Source organism: Phacochoerus africanus, chromosome 7, assembly GCF_016906955.1.
Source record: "Phacochoerus africanus isolate WHEZ1 chromosome 7, ROS_Pafr_v1, whole genome shotgun sequence".
Lineage (NCBI taxonomy): Eukaryota > Metazoa > Chordata > Mammalia > Artiodactyla > Suidae > Phacochoerus > Phacochoerus africanus.
This window is the reverse complement of record NC_062550.1, coordinates 13,771,445-13,791,124: the sequence shown is the minus strand read 5'-3', so window position 1 is coordinate 13,791,124 and position 19,680 is coordinate 13,771,445. Positions and strand designations below refer to the sequence as shown.

The 19,680-nt window shown below is 43.8% G+C and overlaps 1 protein-coding gene across 2 annotated transcripts in view; it reads right to left on the bottom strand.

Moving 5' to 3' along the window:
- The window catches only part of LARGE1 (LARGE xylosyl- and glucuronyltransferase 1), a 604,219-nt gene that overhangs the window by 70,677 nt on the left and 513,862 nt on the right, over positions 1-19,680 (bottom strand). For both annotated transcript variants that reach the window (XM_047786443.1, XM_047786442.1), the window contains exons 8-9: positions 19,502-19,614; positions 17,538-17,663 (exon numbers count right to left, since the gene is read on the bottom strand). In XM_047786443.1, coding sequence (XP_047642399.1) covers positions 17,538-17,663; positions 19,502-19,614 — 239 coding nt within the window. The remainder of the gene's footprint in view (positions 1-17,537; positions 17,664-19,501; positions 19,615-19,680) is intronic.

The following is a 19,680-nucleotide window of genomic DNA, read 5'->3' as shown; positions in this document are numbered from 1 at the left end:
GGTGAAATGCAGCTCAAGCCTGATGCTTCGTAACAGCAATACACTATTGCTGGTTTGTCCGTTTTGACAAATTTGCCATTGTTATTACGTAAGATGTTACAGGGGAAATTGGGTGGGGGCGGGGCGTGGGACCCTATGAGCTACTGTTACAGTTCTTCTGCAAGTCTAAAATTCTTCCAGATAAAAGTTAACTTTAACAATACGAAAGAGTTCTACAAAGGCACGGCAGATTGAGAATACCAGTGAGACGAGCTCAGACGACCAGCAAGGAAAGAGCTGAGCTGACACTTCTGCTCCCAATTTGAGCTCTTCCTTCGCTATACCCCAAGTAGAGAAACGCCTATCTAATTAGCTCTGGCAAGAAGCCGGTAAAAAAAAAAAAAAAAAAAAATTAAATTCTCAAGACTATTTCAAAAACAGATTTACGACCACGATCGTTAGAGAAGAACTTCAGCCCGAGTGTGTATTATGCCTTGAGATATTACTTAATGTTAGTACAAAGATGCAAGACTAGCAAGACATTTAAAAACAAAGCATCCAGAATGTGAAGATGAGCTACCATAAATTTTGGATGACGTGTAAAGTCTTGTAATAGCCAGTCTCGAACTTGACAACATTTCACTAAACCCCCTGAAAAGACTGCTGCCGTCTCTTTGGAGATTTCATACATCAAAATGAAAGATAATAAAATCCAATAAGGGGAAACACTTGTTTTTCCTGCCTTGGCAAAAAATGGCTGGGAAAAATACACAAAAGATAATCCGGTAACAAATGAAGTAAATTCCTTGGTCAGCAACTATTGTGGGAAGAGTCCTAGAAAGAAAAAAAAAAAAATGATGAAAGCCTGAAGAAATGAGTATTGGAACAAATTACATGGGAGATTTGCTATGGAGTTAAATCAAAGTACAGAGGATTCTGGAGTTCCCATCATGGCACAGTAGAAGTGAATCTGACTAGGAACCATGAGGTTGCGGGTTTGATCCCTGGCCTCGCTCAGTGGGTTAAGGATCCAGCATTGTCATGAGCTGTGGGGTAGGTCGCAGATGCAGCTCGGATCGGGCATTGCTGTGGCTCTGGCGTAGGCATAGATTGGACCCCTGGCCTGGGAACCTCCATATGCTGTGGGTACGGCCCTAAAAAGGACAAAAGACAAAAAAAAAAAAAAGTACAGAGGATTCTGACCATGTGTCATCTTGGTTAATTGCAAGAATCTGTTTAGAAAATGAAATACACAAAGAACAACTTTTCAGTGAGCGCTAAAGCAAAGATGTCCTGGGGAAGTTCTGCTCTGAGCTGTGCATTCCTGCTTTAAGGATGCTAATTTTTTTTTTTTTTTTTTGGTCTTTTCTAGGGCTGCACCCACAGAAGTTCCCAGGCTAGGGTTCTAATTGGAGCTGCAGCTGCCGGCCTACACCAGAGCCATAGCAACACCAGATCTGAGCCGCAGGTCTGCAACCTCCACCACAGCTCGCAGTGACACCGGATCCTTAACCCAGTGAGCGAGGCCAGGGATCGAACCTGCAACCTCATGGTTCCTCATCAGATTCGTTAACCACTGAGCCACGATGGGAACTCCCACAGATGCTAATGTTTTATGGAGAGTGAGGATTTGGAATCGACTGAAGGTAGAGTTGTTTTCACTGGAACAACAAGAAAAAACAGGATTCCAAGAAAGGCTCCAGAGGGAGGGCCCCAGATAGAATTCCTTTACTGTATCACTGAAAAGCAAGTTGCAACAAAATACTGGAAGCCAGTGTGCATTAGTACAGTTAGATGGCCTTGATTTATGTGGTTAACTTCATAAAGACAAGACTGAAAATACCGTAGAATTATTACAACACTTTCAAATGACAATGGAAGCCTTCTGTCCAACATAGAGCTTTGCTGGTTAGCTCACGGCCCAGGACTTACAAGCGATGGCATATGCAAAGACGATGGATGCATTTCTGCTTTTATGAAAAAAGAGTTGTGGGCGGTATGTCATCTCATGCTTGTGGGGGGAAAAAAATCTGAATCTGACCCAATGTAAAGGTAATAAATGGAAAAGTAACTACTTTTAGAAAGAATCTTTTTTCTCCCTTCCTTCCTTCCTTCCTTCCTTCCTTCCTTCCTTCCCCCCTCCCTCCCTCGCTCCCTCCCTTTCTTTCTGTCTTTTTTAGGGCCAACCCACAGCATATGGAAGTTTCCAGGCCAAGGCTCGAACTGGAGCTGTAGCTGCTGGCTTAGGCCACAGCCATGCCAGAGCCAAGCCATGTCTTTGATCTACATCCCAGCTCATGGCAATGATGGATCCTCAACCCACTGAGCGAGGCCAGGAATCAAACCTTCACCCTCATGATACTGGTTAGATTTGTAACTGCTGAGCCATAAGAGGAACTCCCGAAAAAGAATCTTTTCTAAAAGGTGGAGCTTTTAGAAAATAAGTATATGAAGTTGTTTTCATCATTATAAGGATTTTGAGGTTAAAAAAATGGTATTCCCTATCAAACCCCTCATTTCCTTATTCTTAGAAACTTCAGTGGTGTGATGCCCACGATTCCTAAATCCTGTTGAATTGGTGCTTCCCTCTCTCAAGAATCCTTTTCTTCTTCTTGTTTCCTTCTTCTTCCCCCCCCACCCCGCCCCCTTTTCAGCTGCACCCACAGCATATGGAAGTTCCTGAGTCAGGAATCAGATCCGAGCTGCCTTTGTGACCTTCGCCACAGCTGTGGCAACGCTGCATCCTTAACGCGCTGCACCAGGCCAGGGATCAAACCAGCAATGCCACAGAGACAAACCGGATCATTAACCCACCACGCCACGGCGGGAACTCCCCTTTTCTTCTCACCACAGCCCAGATTATCAGGGGACGTGTTTCTCACAGTAGGCTTCTAAAGGACCTGTCCCACAAGGCATTCCCTAACCCCAGGTCTGTGTGTTGACACCTGGGGGAAATGCTAGGAGTCAGCAAAATTGCTTGGATTTCTCAGCTGCAGAATTTCATAATACGGGATTTAGAACAGTACATAGAACACAAAACTCCCCTCGGCCCACCCCCTCACCAGCTCTTCTCTGTTTTTAAAGAAACTCCATGAGCAGTTCTTAGAACTGTTTGAGAATATGCTCCACAAAGTGCTATGCAGGGCAAATGCACCAGAGCCATCACCTTGCTTCTAGGGATCTTGGTTTGCTTCTAGGAATAAATGCCTCTGGTCTTCATCAGCTATGTGTAACCAAGCCAGTGATGGGTAACTAAAATCCACGATGACCAAAGGAGTCAGGTTCTAAGTTACCCAATGAGCCAGGAACGGGTGAGTGCTGAGAGAAGACAAAAGACTAAAGCTCCAAGCACCCAAAGCCCCTCCACTGAGCACAGGGCTCTCCAGCGCACTATTAGGGTGTGAGACGACGCACCACACATCAGGACCTAACCTTGGGCAAGCACTTCCCCTCTTTGCATCCCTGCTTCCGCTCTGTGAAGTGGGAGCACCGGAATGGATGAGCAAGAAGGTCCTTTGTTGATGTGCTTTGCCCATCAGCTGGCTAAAAATTACCCCGATAGAGTGGGAACAATACTGATGGATAATTAATCATAGAATACTAGGCTTGGGAGTTCCCACTGTGGCTCAGTGGGTTATAAACCTAACTAGTATCCATGAGATTGTGGGTTTGATCCCTGGCCTCGCTCAGTGCGTTAAGGACACAGCATTGCCATGAGCTATGGTGTAGGTCGAAGACGCGGCTCAGATCCCGTGTTGCTGTGGCTGTGGCACGGGCCAGCAGCTGCAGGTCTGATTCCACCCCTACCCAGGGAACTTTCATATGCTGCAAGTGCAGCCCTAAAGAAAGCAAAAAAAAAAAAAAAGAATACTAGGTATAACAGATATACACTACTATACATAAAATAAACAAGGATCTATTATACAGCACAGGGAACTATAGTCAATATCTCGCAATAATCTATGATGGAAAACAATCTGAAAAAGAATACATATGTAGGTATATAATACCGAATCACCTTGCTGTACACTTGAAACCAACCCAACGTTAAAAAACACACACAAAAAACAACAGTAAGCTGACTCCACGTCTCATAGGGGCGCTGATGCATCACCTGTTTTAATCTTTACATCTTCTCTATTGAGTGGTGATTACTCTCCTAGTTTTCCTGATGAGGACAAGGTGAAAAGCGGGTAAATTAACAAACGACAGCCCTACAGCCTGGCCCACTGAGCATGTGCAATTTGCTGGGTGAACAGGCAGTTCCAAGGCTTAAGCCACAGAGCGACGGTGCCAACAGACAGGCTCCTTGGACGGGAGCCAGCTGCCTCATATTTAATCCCAGGACTCCTCAGATTTCCTGGACACAGCAGTGCACAGAGACCATCAAACACGTAGAGCCCTCGGACGTGGGTCATGCAGTGCAATGACACAGGCACTGGCCTGAAGCAAAGGGAGGTCTGGTTGGAAGGTGCTAATTCTAGCTTTTCGATCTTCTCCCCCAGAGCAACTGTTTTCTCTTCGTCGATCCATCCTAATCTTCCAAAATCAACCTTACCATTCGTCATTCTTATTACCCTCTCTCTGGCTTCCCCTGCCTCATTTTTCACTGCAGCCTGCTTAGCTGTGGCACGCTCAATATGCTAATCCACGGCGGCCCCTCGTCTTCCTCAAAAGATGTGAAATCTGACACCTCTCTAAGTATTATAAAATGTTTTAAAACTTGAGTTATGCGCTACTCCTCTTATGCAAATGCTACAGATTGCCTGTAGGAACATACATCATTTCCCCTGTACGGATGGCATGTTTGCTCTTGGTTTTTCTCCTCTCCTTCAGGGCTTTTCTTTTAAGTGCACTCTGTTCCCAATTCATGAATGGATGGCCGTCAAAAACTCCGCCTCTGCGCCTGCTACTTCACATTCAAAGGCTCTTTCATTGAGACAATGTGACCATGAAGGGTCTTTGTTCTGGAGTTAGCTCTCAAAACCCCACTAATTTCAAGAGGGCTGACTAGGAACCATGAGGTTGCGGGTTTGATCCCTGGCCTTGTTCTGTGGGTTAAGGATCCGGCGTTGCCGTGAGCTGTGATGTAGTTTGCAGACGCGGCTCGGATCTTGCGTAGCTGTGGCTCTGGTGTAGGCTGGCGGCTACAGCTCTGATTAGACCCCTAGCCTGGGAACCTCCATATGCTGCAGGTGAGGCCCTAGGAAAAAAAACAAAAAAAAAAGAAAAGAAAAAAAGAGGGCTCACAAACTAAATGTCATCTTACTTAAAATGTTTTCCTGGGACAATGCAATTCGGAGGAAACTCAGCCCTAGGTCAGAAGAAAGAGCTATGGACTTAGCAGCTCTGTCAGAGTGGGCTGTGTGATTCTGGGCAAGCGACTACTCTGTATGGTTCTTAACATTCTGCTTATAAAATAGATGGAACAATATTCGGCAAGTGAGACTTTTGTTAAGATTAAGTGATGCCATGCTCGGAACATCATCTGATCATCCTAGATTTACTCCATTTCATTCTTTGAGGTCCTGGTCACAGCTTGCTTCCTCAGGGATGCATTTCCTGTTGAGTCCCAGAGAGGGATCAGTGCATTCTGGGCAGGTGTTTCTGCAGCAATGGCATGGTCCCTGGGGCTTGCCTACCTGGCGCCCAGTTTACTCTTTCTAACTTGCACCTGACTTTCCACTCCCTCTTCTCAGGGGGCCTAGACAGGGGAGGACTAGGGGAGGGGCAGCATGGGTGTTTGGGGGCTGAGGAGGGGACATGAGGGCAGAGACAAGGAAGGAATAGAGTTGGGATATACCAACTTCTGGTTGGCCTTGGCCGTCTACCTCTATAGGGATTAAATCACCAGCTGCTGTAGCCGCTGACCTTCAACACCCCCTGAAAGGAGCTCAGGCTGAGATAAGGAGTGAGGGGCTCTGTGCTCTGGGAAATACATGGCAGAACAGACCTTCAGACAGATATTTTCAGGGAAAGATTTTATGAGCCCAAATTCTTGCATCTCCTCCATCTAAAAAAGCACTAACATCATTAATGGTGACATCTGGTCCTTGATTGGTAAGCCTCTGCCAAAACGTGTGCCTGAACGCACCTCCCTTTCACTGAACTCATGAAGAATATTGATCTTACCTCCACCTCTTTGGAGCAGTTTCTCAGAGCTCCCTGAATGCTGCCTCCCAGGCTACGGGCCTCATTTTGCCCTGAGTACAACTTAACTCACAACTCTCATGCTGTGCATCTCCCTTCAGTTGGCAGATGCCAAGACCCAGCTCAGAGCTCCGATAGAAATCCCGCCCAGATACAGACTTCATCATGCTCCCAACTAGACAGGGGTCTGCTTCCTGCTCTCAGGCCCCTTTACTTCCTTGCTTCACAGTACTTCGCAGGTTGTATTGGGATTGTCTGTTTTCTTTCTGGTTAATTCTCAATAGTCTGTGACCTGCCTGAGGACAAGAACTATGGCTTACGCAGCCCTGGGCTCCAGTAACTCCTTTCGACCTGAGGACAAGACCCTCTGCTTACCGCTTGCTGGCCCTTGCCCACTCTCTCTGACCAGGGCTTCCTTCTCTAATGACTACTGAAAAGTCAAGGACTAGATGCTGCTTCCTGAAATCTCTCCCAGCCTCCCCGCCGCTGCCGCCAAGCCAGCACACAGCCCCTTTGCTGGTCTCCTAAGAGTCTGCACTCCTGGTAGAAAGAATACAAAGGGGCTCCTCTGGGTCCTTCCCTTTTAATTTAAGACTCAGCCAGGGAAGGCTGAGTCATCAAGCTTTCGGATTGAAAAGATAAAAATGAAGGTCTTTGAAACACAAAAGACTGAGGTAAAGTCAAGTGCATTTCTACGGAGCACTCAAGGGGCCCGGCTGAGAATGCCGCCAAGAATAATGGCCTCTGTTCCATCGAGAATTTCGCCACAGAGCCTGAGAGGTCAAGTGATTTACTCAGGACCTTCAGCTGGTAAGATGCAGAACTGTCATTAGAATTTACAGGATTGCCTGGCCCCAAAAGCCAATATCCTTCTCCTGCCTTCTCAATGAAACCACTTCTCCCTTTAGATGTTCTTTTAACCAACCTATACTTAGCACAAAGTTCTTGGCCAATTCCCAGGGCAGGCGAGATGCCCAAGGCTGGTAAACTCCTCTCTAGTGGGAAGAAGGAGCCTGTGCTTCTACCCACCTGAGCCCTGCACTACCAGGAGGGAGCTGCGTCTGCTACCGAACGTGTTTTTATGCCACTTGTACTTCAAAGGTAATTGGAAATGTAATTAAATATTCTTTGAATTAGGTGAGAGTTGCTCTTTCCATGAAAGGCAAGAAAAATGTTCTGGAACAACGTGATAAAAAGAAGTTCCTGGGGGGGGGGGGGGGAATTGGCTGTCAGATTAGGTGTGGGTGAGATGATTATAAAAAGAGTGGGGGGAAATGCAAAAACCCAGGGCTGTCTCTCAATTGCTTTCGGAGAGTCTGAGTTCTTGCTCAACTCAAAAGATCCTGAGGACCACAGAGGAGGCAGAAGGAGAGTCACTTAAGTGGTCACCCAGCACAATAGGCAGCAAAAAAGACCTGGCTCTGGATTTGCCTAAAGGGATAGTCAAGGCTAAAATATATGTAAGGCATGCCATTTATACACATGGCATTGCATGTGGAGGTTCCAGGGCCAGGGATTGAATCCACATCACAGCAGCAACCCAAGCTGCTGCAGTGACACCTTCAGATCCTCAAACCACCGTATTCTAAAAGAACCCCAGGATTAACATATTGTTATGATCCTTGCGTAAACTGGCATTTTCTATCACCTGATCCAGCACAGGTCCTTTCGGGTCCCACAGGTGGGCTTCTCAGGTTGACGACCCTTTGGGGGAACAGCGAGTGAGCGGACGGAGAGCAGAGCTCAGGGTACCCCTGGGGACTCCCCAAGGAGGAACAGAATAACTAGCAAACAGGAGGCCTGCATAGATGTTGAACACCGTGAAGGAAATAAAGGATGGGGAGTTCCCGTCGTGGCGCAGTGGTTAACGAATCCGACTAGGAACCATGAGGTTGCGGGTTCGGTCCCTGCCCTTGCTCAGTGGGTTAAGGATCCGGCGTTGCCGTGAGCTGTGGTGTAGGTTGAAGATGCGGCTCGGATCCCGCGTTGCTATGGCTCTGCTGTAGGCCAGCAGCTATAGCTCCGATTCGACCCCTAGCCTGGGAACCTCCATATGCCGTGGGAGCGGCCCAAAGAAATAGAAAAAAGACCAAAAAAAAAAAAAAAGGAAATAAAGGATGGGCGGAAGAAGGGAAGTAACAAGCGTGCACCTTTACCTGGAATATGAGGCCCAGGTTGGCCTGGGAAGTCCTACAGACATGCTATGTTCTTGGACCAGCTCTTCAGGCTCCTGAATAACATCCAGACCCTGATAAGACTTGGAGGGTGTAGCTCAGGCCTTCCAACCTCTTTCCTGCCTCCCTTAATCCACTCCTCACCTCCAGGGAAGGTCCCCTTCTGTCTATTGCCTATATGCTAGGGTTTGGGGTCAGGATTTTGTTGAATAATCAATTAGTGGATAAAATGACTTCTTTTTTACATTTATCTAAAAACATATGGATTAAACGTGGTTAAAATCTCTCTTTGTGGTGTTGCCCTTCAATGGAAAGTCCTCTTCTTACACAGAGAACAGGCTGCCGAAGAGGGTCCACAAATTATTTTGCATAATAGGTTCAAAGTGATAATAATTAAGCAACTCCTAAGCAAGGCCAGAGCAGCCTAACCACTTGCCACACTAATATGTAAACTCCACGTGACCAATGGCTTTGTCTGCTTAGTCTCCTGCGGCATCACTAGGGCCTGTAACAGTGCCTGGCATATAGTAACCACTCAATAAATATAGGAGCATGAAGGCAGTGATATGTAAGTGGTGAGCAGAAGGAACAATACTTGGAGACCAAGCTATGCTGGCATCGATACAATGTCGAAGCTGAAAGTTCACAGACAATGAGTCTCCTGTAATTTATGATGCTTTCTGTTTTCCTTTTTGTGGCTGCCAATTTAGGGGCTCTCAGGTACCATGCCAAATATGTGGGCTTACTTATGACTGGTTTCTTTAATGAATCTCAAACTCATCCTCCTAAGAACAATCAATTTCATAGGACACTTCCCAAGGTCCCTCTACCCATCAGATTTAAAAAAAATATGTGGTTAAAAATACACAAAATTTACCATTTTATACCATTTTAAAGTGCATAGTCCAGTGCCCTTAAGTAGGTTCACGCTATTGTACAACCATCACCACGATCCATTTCCAGAACTTTTTTCATCACCCTGTACTGAAACTCTGTACCCATTAACTCCACATTCTTCCTTCGCCCCTGTTCCTGGTAACTTTTATTCTACTTTCTGTGTCTATGAACTTGGCTATCTCATATAAGAGGAAATCATATAATTTTTGTCCTTCTGTGTTTAGAGTATTTCACTTAGTATGAATTCAATGGTCATTCATGTTTAAGATGTAAGAATTTCCTTCTTCCTTCCTGCATAAGAATGTCCTTTTTTTAAGGCCTGCCCATGTTTTCAGTTGCACTGATTTTTATGAAAGTTTTATGTGTTTATTTTTGATATGAAAAAAGACTTGAGGGTCTGAGAGTCTCCTATGCCCCTGCCTAGTCAAACAATGTCATTTATTATGAGGGCACAAGGGCTGGCTTCAATCTGTCATCATTTGCCCACTGACAGCTGGTGGAATGCTTTCTGTAGGAAGCCATCCCTTCTCAGTGTTTGACCACTCACATCCAAGCCCAGAGGTAAAAAGATACTCTTTCGATTTTACGATATGGTGCCAAAGTGGTTTTCCAAGTTGGTTGTATCCATTTACACTCCTGTCAACAGTATAGGAGATTTGCACAGCAGAGGAAACCATTAAAAAAGACAACACATGAAATAGGAGAAATTCTTTACAAATGAAGCAACTGACAAGGGATTAATCTCTAAAATACACAAACAGCTCATACAGCTTCATAGCAAAAACAAACAAACAAAAAACAATTAAAAAATGGCCAGAAGATCTAAATGGACATGTCTCTAAAGAAGACAGATAACCAAGAAGCACACGAAATGATGCTCAACATCACGAATTATTAGAGAAATGCAAATCAAAACCACAATGATGTATCACCTCATACCAGACAGAATGGCCATCACTGAAAAGTCTACAAACAATAAATGCTGGAGAGGGTGTGGAGAGAAGGGGACCCTCCTATCCTGTTGGTGGGAATGTAAATCAGTGCAGCACGGAGGTTCCTTCAACAACTAAAAATAGAACAGCACATGATCCAGCAATCCCACTCCTGGGCATGTATCTGGGGAAAAACATAAGTTGAAAAGATACATGCACCCCCAATGTTCATAGCAGTACAATTTACAGTAGTCAAGACATGGAAGCAACCTAAATATCCATCAACTGAAGAATGGGCAAAGAAAATGTGGTATATATATACAATGGAATATTACTCAGCCATGAAAAGGAATGAAATAATTCTATTTGCAGAAACATGGATGGATCTAGAAATTATCATACTAAGTGACATTAAGCCATAGAGAAGGGAAAAGTCACAAGACCACTAATATGCGGTATCTAATAAAAATGATACAAAAGAACTTATTCACAAAACAGAAACATTCTCAAAGATTTTGAAACGAAATTTATAGTTACCAAAGCGGAAAAGGTGGAGGGAGGGATAAATAAGGAGTCTGGGATCAACATATACACACTACTATATATAAAATAGGTAAGTAACAAGGGAAATCTACTGTGGAATAACCTGTATGGGAAAATAATCTGAAAAGGAATGGATATATGTATATGTTTAAGTGTAACTGATTAACTTTGCTGTATACCTGAAACTAACACAACAACGTAAGTCAACTATAAAATAAAATAAAAACAGTTTAGAAACTTTACGGTAACACTCCTCCAATTTGGTGGGTGCCAAATTATCTGTGGTCTTAATTTTCACCTCCCTGATTGACAAAGCAGTTGTATGTCTTTTCAAGTGTTTATTGGCCATTTTCTTTGCAATTCTCTGAAATGACTTTATGTCTTTTACACTTTTGTCTTTTTTTTTCTTTTCACTATTTTATTTTTTTTATTTTTTGTTTTTTTTCTAGGGCTGCACCCGTGGAATATGGAGGTTCCCAGGCTAGGGGTAGACTGCTGGCCTATGCCACTGCCACAGCCACATCAATGCCAGATCCGAGCTGTGCCTGTGACCTACACCACAGTTCATGGCAACGCTGGATCCTTAACCCACGGAGCGAGAGCAGGGATCAAACCTGCAACCTCATGGTTCCTAGTTGGGTTCATTTCTGCTGCGCCACGATGGGAAACCCTCCCCCTTTTTTTTTTATACCTGTGGATTTTTCAATGTTAGATCACTTGTCTTTCCTGGAGTAAACTCAACCTGGCCCTGATATATGATCTATTTTCTACATGGCTGGATTCAGCCTGCTACTATTTTGCTTAAGATTTCTGCATCAATATTCATGACTGATACAGGCCTGTAGTTTTCCTTTCGTGTTATCTCCTTGTCTGGTTTTGGTATCAAGGATATTAGGGACTCAATGAATGAGTTAAAAAGTATTCCCCTTTGCCAATTCCCTGGAAAAGTTGACTTAACATTGGAATATCTTTTGATTAAAAAAAAAGAAACAGGAGGATGTCTCTCTTCTTACTATCCAGGGAGTACTATTTTCTTTGAAAGAAGGTTTAACGACGAGAAAGGAATCCAGACTGTATTTTCTCCTTAAGTCAGTTTTGATAAATTATGCATTCTAGGAATACATTCCTTTCACACTTTTCAAATTTATTGACATAATTTTGTTCACAGTATTCTCTTATTATCTCCTATAATTCTGCTTTAGCTCCTCAATCGAAAGCTCCACAAAAGAGAAACTTTTGTTTGCTTTCATCTTTGTTGTATTCCTAGAACTCAGAAGAATCACTGGGCTCAAAACTATTTAAAGGATGAATAAATTAATCAGCGTGATTGATTTACTACTGAGTTCCCTTGGCTTTTTCTCATTGAGTCCTTCTGTAGCTTTGTCTACTTTATTGGTCTCTTGCAAAGAATCAACTTTTAAGTTCGTTGAAGAATTTGTTGATCAATTTCTGCTCCTGTCTTTCTTATGCCTTGCCTTTTACTTTCTTCGAATTTATACTAATGTTCTTCATATATGATCTTAAGTTGTAAACTTGGCTTCTTAATTTTCAGGCTTTTTCTTTTTCTTTTTTTTTTTGGTCTTTCTTTTAGGGCCACACCTGCAGCATATGGAGATTCCCAGGTCAAATCGGAGCTATAGCTGCCAGTCTATGCCACAGCCACAGCAACGCCAGATCTAAGCCGGGTCTGCGGTCTACACCACAGCTCATGGCAATGCCGGATCCCTAACCCACTGAGCAAGGCCAGGGGTCAAACCCACAACCTCATGGTTCCTAGTAGGATTCGTTTCCGCTGTGCCACGACAGGAACTTCCAGGCTTTCTTTTAAAATAAGAACTTAAGGCTATAAGTTTACCTGCATGTTTGTTTCATTCCACTAATTTTGACGTGTATTGTTTTTATTTTCATTCGGTTCTAAGTACTTTTCAGTTGCAATTATGATCGCTGTTTAGAACCATAAGTAATTTGGTATGATTTCTTGAAATGTGCCGAGATTTGTTCTGTGGTCTAGTACATGGTTACTTTTTTTTTCCTTTTTTGCTTTTTTTTTTTTAAAGGATTGAACCTACAGCATATGAAAGTTGCGAGGCTAAGGGCCAAATGTGAGCTGAAGCTGCCTGCCTATGCCACAGCCACAGCAACACCACATCCAAGATCCAATCACGTCTACAACCTATACCATAGCTCATGGCAACGCTGGACCTCCTACCCACTAAGTGAGGTCAGAGACTGAAGCCACATCCTCGTGGATACTAGTCAGGTTCTTAACCCACTGAGTCACAATGGGAACTCCCATGGTTACTTTTTAATATCCCACATGAGCTTGAGAAGGATATATATCATTTTTTTCATGTTTGATCTTTCAATGCCTGAAAAGGATATGTTAAAATATCCTACTATGATTGTCAGTTTTCCTCTGGACTTCTATTCAGCTTTGTATACACACACACACACACACACACACACACACACACACACACACACACATACACACACTATAGCATGACATGCATGCAAGTTTAGAAATCCTTATATCTTCTTGGTTAACTTTCTCTTTGTAAACTGTGACAAATCCATACCTACCAATGCTTTGTCTGATATAAGGCAAGTTACCTAGTTTTCTTTTGGCTGACATCTGCCTGATAGTCTTTTCTCATAATTTTATTGACAACTTTTCTGGGTTGTTTTGAATCAGACATGTCTCTCAAAAATAGCATATGTTGGATAGTGCTTCCTGTTTATTCAGTTTGACAACCTATCTTCTCTGGGGTAAAAGTTTATCTGACTATTGATCTATTTGAACTAATTTTTATCATTTCGACTTATTTTGTTTCCTCCTACTTTTCCTGTGCTTTCATTCCTCTTTTCTTTTCTTGTATTCTAATTTTTCTTTTACATGATTGATGTATTTGGTTGGTTGTTTTGCTTCTTGTTCCATTCCATCCCACCCCTTTCTCCAATTTTTTTAGAGCTTAACCTTGAAAGGTTAGCAAGTATACTTAGCTTAGTGGCTACAGTTACTGTTTCATCCTCAACAAAATAATGGTCTCAGAGTACTTTAATGTATATCACCATGTGATGTCATTTCTGATATTTCTGGTGTAACAATTTTTTTATTATTTTTTATTTTTGTGCTTTTTAAAGCTGCACCCATGGCATATGGAAGTTCCCAGGCTAGGGGTCAAATTGGAGCTACACTGCCAGCCTGGCCACAGCAACACCCAGATCCAAGCTGCATCTGCTACCTATACCACAGCTCAGGGCAACTTGGGATCCTTAACCCACTGAGTGAGGCCAGGCATCGAACCTGCATCCTCATGGATCCTAGATGGGTTCATTTACTGCTGAGCCATGAAGGTAACTTCCAGGTATAACTTTTTAAACCAACAAATTATATTATTATATTATTGCTATTATTTAGAAACTGTTGAGTTCCATCATATTTCTAATTTGTCCAATATTCTGTTTTGAATCCAGAATCATTTTCTAAAGGATTCCAAAGTACATCCTTTGGAAGTTTCTTTGTTTAAGTAGGTTGGTGATAAAGTCTCCCTGTTTTTACTCATCAGGCTATTCCTCTCTCATGCTTGAATGATGTTTTGCTAGGTATACAATGTGTCATTATTGTTTCTTAGCACACTGAAGATACTCTTTCTACTCATTTCTGGCTTCCACTGCTGTTGGAACTCTCACTATACACGTGGGATTTCTTTGTAGCAAATCTGTCTTTTCCTTCTGGCTACTGCAGATCTAAATATGACTTTCTCTTTATTTACACTGCTTAGTAAAATATAATCCCTCTTGTATCTATGAATACCTTTTAACAGCTCTGAAAAATTCCCACTCACCATCCCAGCCAACAATGCCTCACTTATGATTTTCTCTATTATCTCCTTTTTGACAATCTAATCAGACAGATCCCAATATCTTAACTTCACTCTGTTTTTCTATCTCTTTTTTTTTTTCCCCACTGTGCTGTCTTTTGGGTAATTTCTTCAGGTATCTCTTCCTGTTCACTAAATCTCTCTTTAGCTGGGTTTAATCTACTGCTGTAACACATTAATTTCTAATTGAAATAGTTATATTTTTCACTTATAAAAGTCCTAGTTGATCTAAATAGGTCTTTTTATCTTTGAGAATCTCTTATTCCTCCATCTACTTTCAATATCCTTTTTTACTTCTTACATAATACAAACGCTTACATTTCATACTTGATGAGTAATACAGGCAGTCTTTGAGATTTAATTCTATAGTCTACAGTTCTGCCCTCTCTCATGGTAGTTTATTTCCTTGTGTGTTCAGTGATTACTGATTGAGAACTCATTTGTGTAGAAACTCCACCTAAAGAATTCTGAAGTCCTAGAGTTCCTGTCGTGGCTCAGCGGAAAGGAATGAGGATGCAGATTTGATCCCTGGCCTTGCTCAGCAGGTTAAGGATTCGGTGTTGCTGTGAGCTGTGGTGTAGGTCAAAGATGCAGCTTGGATCTGGCTTTGCTGCGGCTGTGGTGTAGGCCAGCAGCTACAGCTCCAATTTGACCCCTAGCCTTGGAATCTCATATGCTGTAGGTGTGGCCTTAAAAAGACCCACACAAACACACAAAAATTCTGAAGTCTTGTTTTTAAGAATATTCTTCCAGATCAGACCTCTGTTTGTTTCTTACAGAGGTTTGGAATTTTTTCGTTTTTTCCTTTATATTTCTGCCCCACACATACAATTTTAGCCCCCTAAATAATATATACGCATGAGCTTGAAATGAGAAATTTTCAGGAGAAACATTTTTTCCTTATTCCACCAAAAGCAAAGAATGAAACAGGCAACAGCCTCTATTGTATCCTTGACACCATGGGATTTTAAACTTTTTATCCACTGATGACATCATTCTGCATGGATCCTGACTTTACGCCAGGGTCTCCTATTTGTCTTTTTTCCTGTTGCAGCCTAGGTTCCTACTCACAGCATTTCAAGAGAATGATTTGACATGCGGTTTGCCTGATTTTGGTTTAGGTCTGTTTTCCCAGTTCATGAAAGCATTCCCTTCTTTGGAAAATAATCATATAGTTACCTACCTTTAAAACAGGTGCCTCGCCACCAAGGATCAGCAAATATCCAGCAAACGTCAGATGCAGCTGGTTTTTGCTAATCCTCCTGGAGCTGCACTTTGTCTTTGTCTCCTGGCCTCTGCTTACGCCATGTACTTTATAAGACCATGCTTTCAAAACATTAACATTTTTCATGCAACATTTTTAGGTCTTCTTTATAGGGTTGGTTTTATTTTCCTCCCCTTTGAACTTTTAGTTCATGATGTTCTTGGAAATACTCCCATGCATTTCATCCATTTTTCTTAGGCTAACAAATACATGACACACTGAAGGAACTGCATAGATGCTGACTGAAAGAATGAATAACACAGGCACTTCTGTTGTACGTATTTTGCAATGAACCGAAAGTGCGTTACGAAAAGTCCTCTTTTTCTTTTCTCTGTGATTTCACTCCCAAGAAGGTGTGAACTTTGAACTGTTCATTACAACACAGTTTATATTTACGAAATTTTGAAAACAATTAAGGAGATAGGAACGGCTATGCAATGGAAGAGTACAAAATTCCATGTAGAGTGTGGCTACAAATAAGACATGATATGCACATAATGCAGACACAGACCAGAAGCCAATTAGAAAAGACTGATTAGAAAAGCAAGATTTGGATCCCTCTTTCCTTTTTAAAATTTGCAATTGTGGTTACCACATTGTCACCTGGGCACTGGCTATAAATTTTCAATGAAATAAAACTCTCGATGGATGCATGTATCTACTTCCTCTCTCTTACAGCCAGAGGGCAAACACACTTGGTGTCAGACAGGCCTGGGTTCAAATCATTCATCAGTCATTTAATAGCTGAGGCCAGTTCTTCACGCCTTTATTACGATGGGTAGGGAATTCTAATACAGTTACTTTAGCTAAAAGGATATCAGCAACAAGGACTCGGGTTTCTTTGTGTGTGTGAGGACTTCCTCTTCTGCCTCTGCTTTGCCATGAGAACAAGCCAGGATGGCCTACTGGAGGAGAACCAAGCTGCCCTAGCCACCAGTCACCCCAGCCAAAGCTGACCACAGACATTTGGTTAAGCCAGTGAATATCGGACAACCATCCGGCCAACCTCTAAACTCATCAACTAAATACACAGTTCATGATTTAAGCCCCTATTAGAATAGCTTGTTACACAGCATTATCTGTGGCAGTAGGTGACTGATACACCTCTTCCTCATCTATCTACTGCCAGGCCCTACCACTGTGCTTGGTACTTAGAGGCCTGAGAGCTTTTCTGTCACCATCCTTTCTCTCCGAGGTAGAATAAGCCGTTTATGCTAGTAGCTCACCTCATCCACCACCATCATAGCACATTCGTTTTGCATTTATCTCCTTACATGTGTCTCTGTTCCTCTACGCCAAGAAGGATTTGACAGCAGAAAAGAAGTTATGCACACCCATATCTGCAGCACCTGGCACAGAGTAGGCCCTCAATAAATGTTTTTGTTTGAACGGAATGACTGGATTTGGGGAGCTGACAGGAACCAAAACAGCCAGCAGCAGGTGGCGGGAAGAACAACCACACAAGGTGGCTCTTGTGCGGGGAGGCCGTATGCTTCCCAGAAAGCCCAAACAAGGCGGGGAGGGAAACAAAACAAAACAAAGAAGAAAAGCACATCCTTTTTGCACTTCTGCACCCTTCTCTCTCTCACCACGCTGCACACAAAGCTCCCGGTCAATCACCCCCATCCAGCTTCCCTCTGTCTCCATGGGGACCTCATCCCAGCTGGGGGTTAGGGGGGTGAGAAGATGCCCACCAGGGCCCCCCTCACTCTACCTTTAGATCAGACACGTCTCTGTAGCACTGCTCGGAGCGGGTGTGGTCCGACAGCTGCACATTCCAGAAGCAGGGGAGCTGATACACAAGGAAGGGGTTTTGTTTGATGACAGCGTTGAAAATATCCTGGGGGATAAAAGCCAGAAACATAATTAAAACAGTCAGGTGGGTTCAGCTTGTGAGGCTGGCTCTCTAGGCACCGCGGCTTCTGTGCAATCTCTCTTGAGCCTCCTGCTCTGAGCATAGGTTGGCCTGCACCACGGAGCAGGGCCCTCGCCTTTTATTGCTAGAAACCAAGCAATCATGTTCAGATAGAGATGGGGCAGCGCCCCACGCTGACTTAAAGCTCACGGGTCCTGCTGGTCGCAGCAAGCACTGTCCTGCCAAGGGACGTGGGGGCAGACGGGGAGTGTCCTTTCCAGCCAAGCCGGCATCTAATAAATGAAGTCACTTTTCCACCCCTCTTCTCACCTCACCGAGGGGCCTCGAGTCATCCGTTCTGAGCCTCCTGGAGAGGAAACAGCGTGATGACAAGTTGCTGTGCTCATTCAGGCAGGGGCTGAGACAAATGATAGATCCTGCTTCGGCAGCATTTCCTGGGGCTCTGGGCAGACTCAGTGATGGATGCGCCCGGGAGTCCCGCAGGCCAGGGCGCCTGTGGATGCGCTCCCCACGTCCAAATCCAGCTCTGACTTTTCTAGGGAGGCTTTACCTTTTTCCAGCTCTTCTCCAAGCTCTCGCACCAGCCCGGCCATACTTATTAACTAGCTGCTGACAGGTGGTGCCGGGAGGTGAATTATGGGCCTTTGCAGAAAGAGATGGCTGAATAAACTATCCTCATTGGACGGGGACGTGCAATTGCTGGCTTTTGGGGACACACTCAAGTCATTGTGACCTGGCTTGAAATACGACGATGGAGGACAAGCTTCCCTTCAGGTTTAAAACAGCTACCTGGGTAATTTTTAACTCATTCATTAGACCATACCTCATGTTTGAAAAAGGAAATTAGTTTCTGGCTGCTTGGGAAATACTGACTAAAACAACGCTAAGAAAAAAGAGTAAAGTAACCCGACGGTTTCTTATTTCCTCTGGATTAGAAAACTTGGCAAGAATTTGACAAATCAGACAATCGAATGCTGAACAAAAACATGGAGCATGAGCTTGTTTTTGGGCGGCACAGCAAAGGGTAAAATGCAGAAAACTCAGAGAAAGCATCTTTGCATTTCGAGGCGGCCACTTCTACCACGGGGAACGCAAAATCTCCAAATAGGCGACCCTGATAGATTCAAGGTCAAAGGCTCAGGTCCCTGCCTTTCATTGCAAGAATGAGAAATGGGGTTTATATGAATGTATGTTAAGGGCTTGGTGGAGTTCATGGACTTTCTCAGATTGCCTGGATTAAAAGCTGGTTTCACCAGCCAAGGAGGTCTGTCCCTTCTATTTAAATGCACTGCCCTTGAGGATGGAGTCATGGTACAGGATCTAAGCACAAGGCTTTGCTTTATACGACCCCATTTGCCAGGAAAGCAAAGAGAATCTTGTCCGGGAAATGCATCTCAGCCTATTCTGGCATCTCAGTGGGGGGTCCTCTTCACCCACATGCAGAGGGCAACCTCCTTTTCAAACACAGCGAATTATGGTTGATTTAGGAGTCTGCTTCCATCAGCTATGAGCTCTCTGAGGCCCGGGAGGGTGGCCTTCCGTTACCTCTGTGACTGTATTTCTGAACCCTGTCCCTGGCAGGAACAGTGGGTGGGGAAAGTCTTCTGAACAAGCACACGGATGAATAAGGGGATGAACGAAGGGGAGGGTGCTGCTGTCAGGCCAGCAAGGACCAGGCAGATCTATCCAGGTGAACAGTCCCACGACAGCTGGAAAAACAATGCTGACCCAGCCACCTGCAGGTCGCAGACAGAGCACCAGGCTGCTTGGGAATCACCGTGCCTTCTCAGTGGGCCACTTACCTGGTCAGCTAAGGATGTGGACAGCATGCCCATCAGCTCCCGCTCTGCCGTCAGCCTCCACATCTGCTCCCACTTCATCTTCCGCAGCTTGTCCAGAAGCAGTAGGATTACCCCTGGACAACAGCATAGAGTGGAAGAGAAGGGAAAAAAAAAACAAAAAAACGACAGTGAGAGAGGGC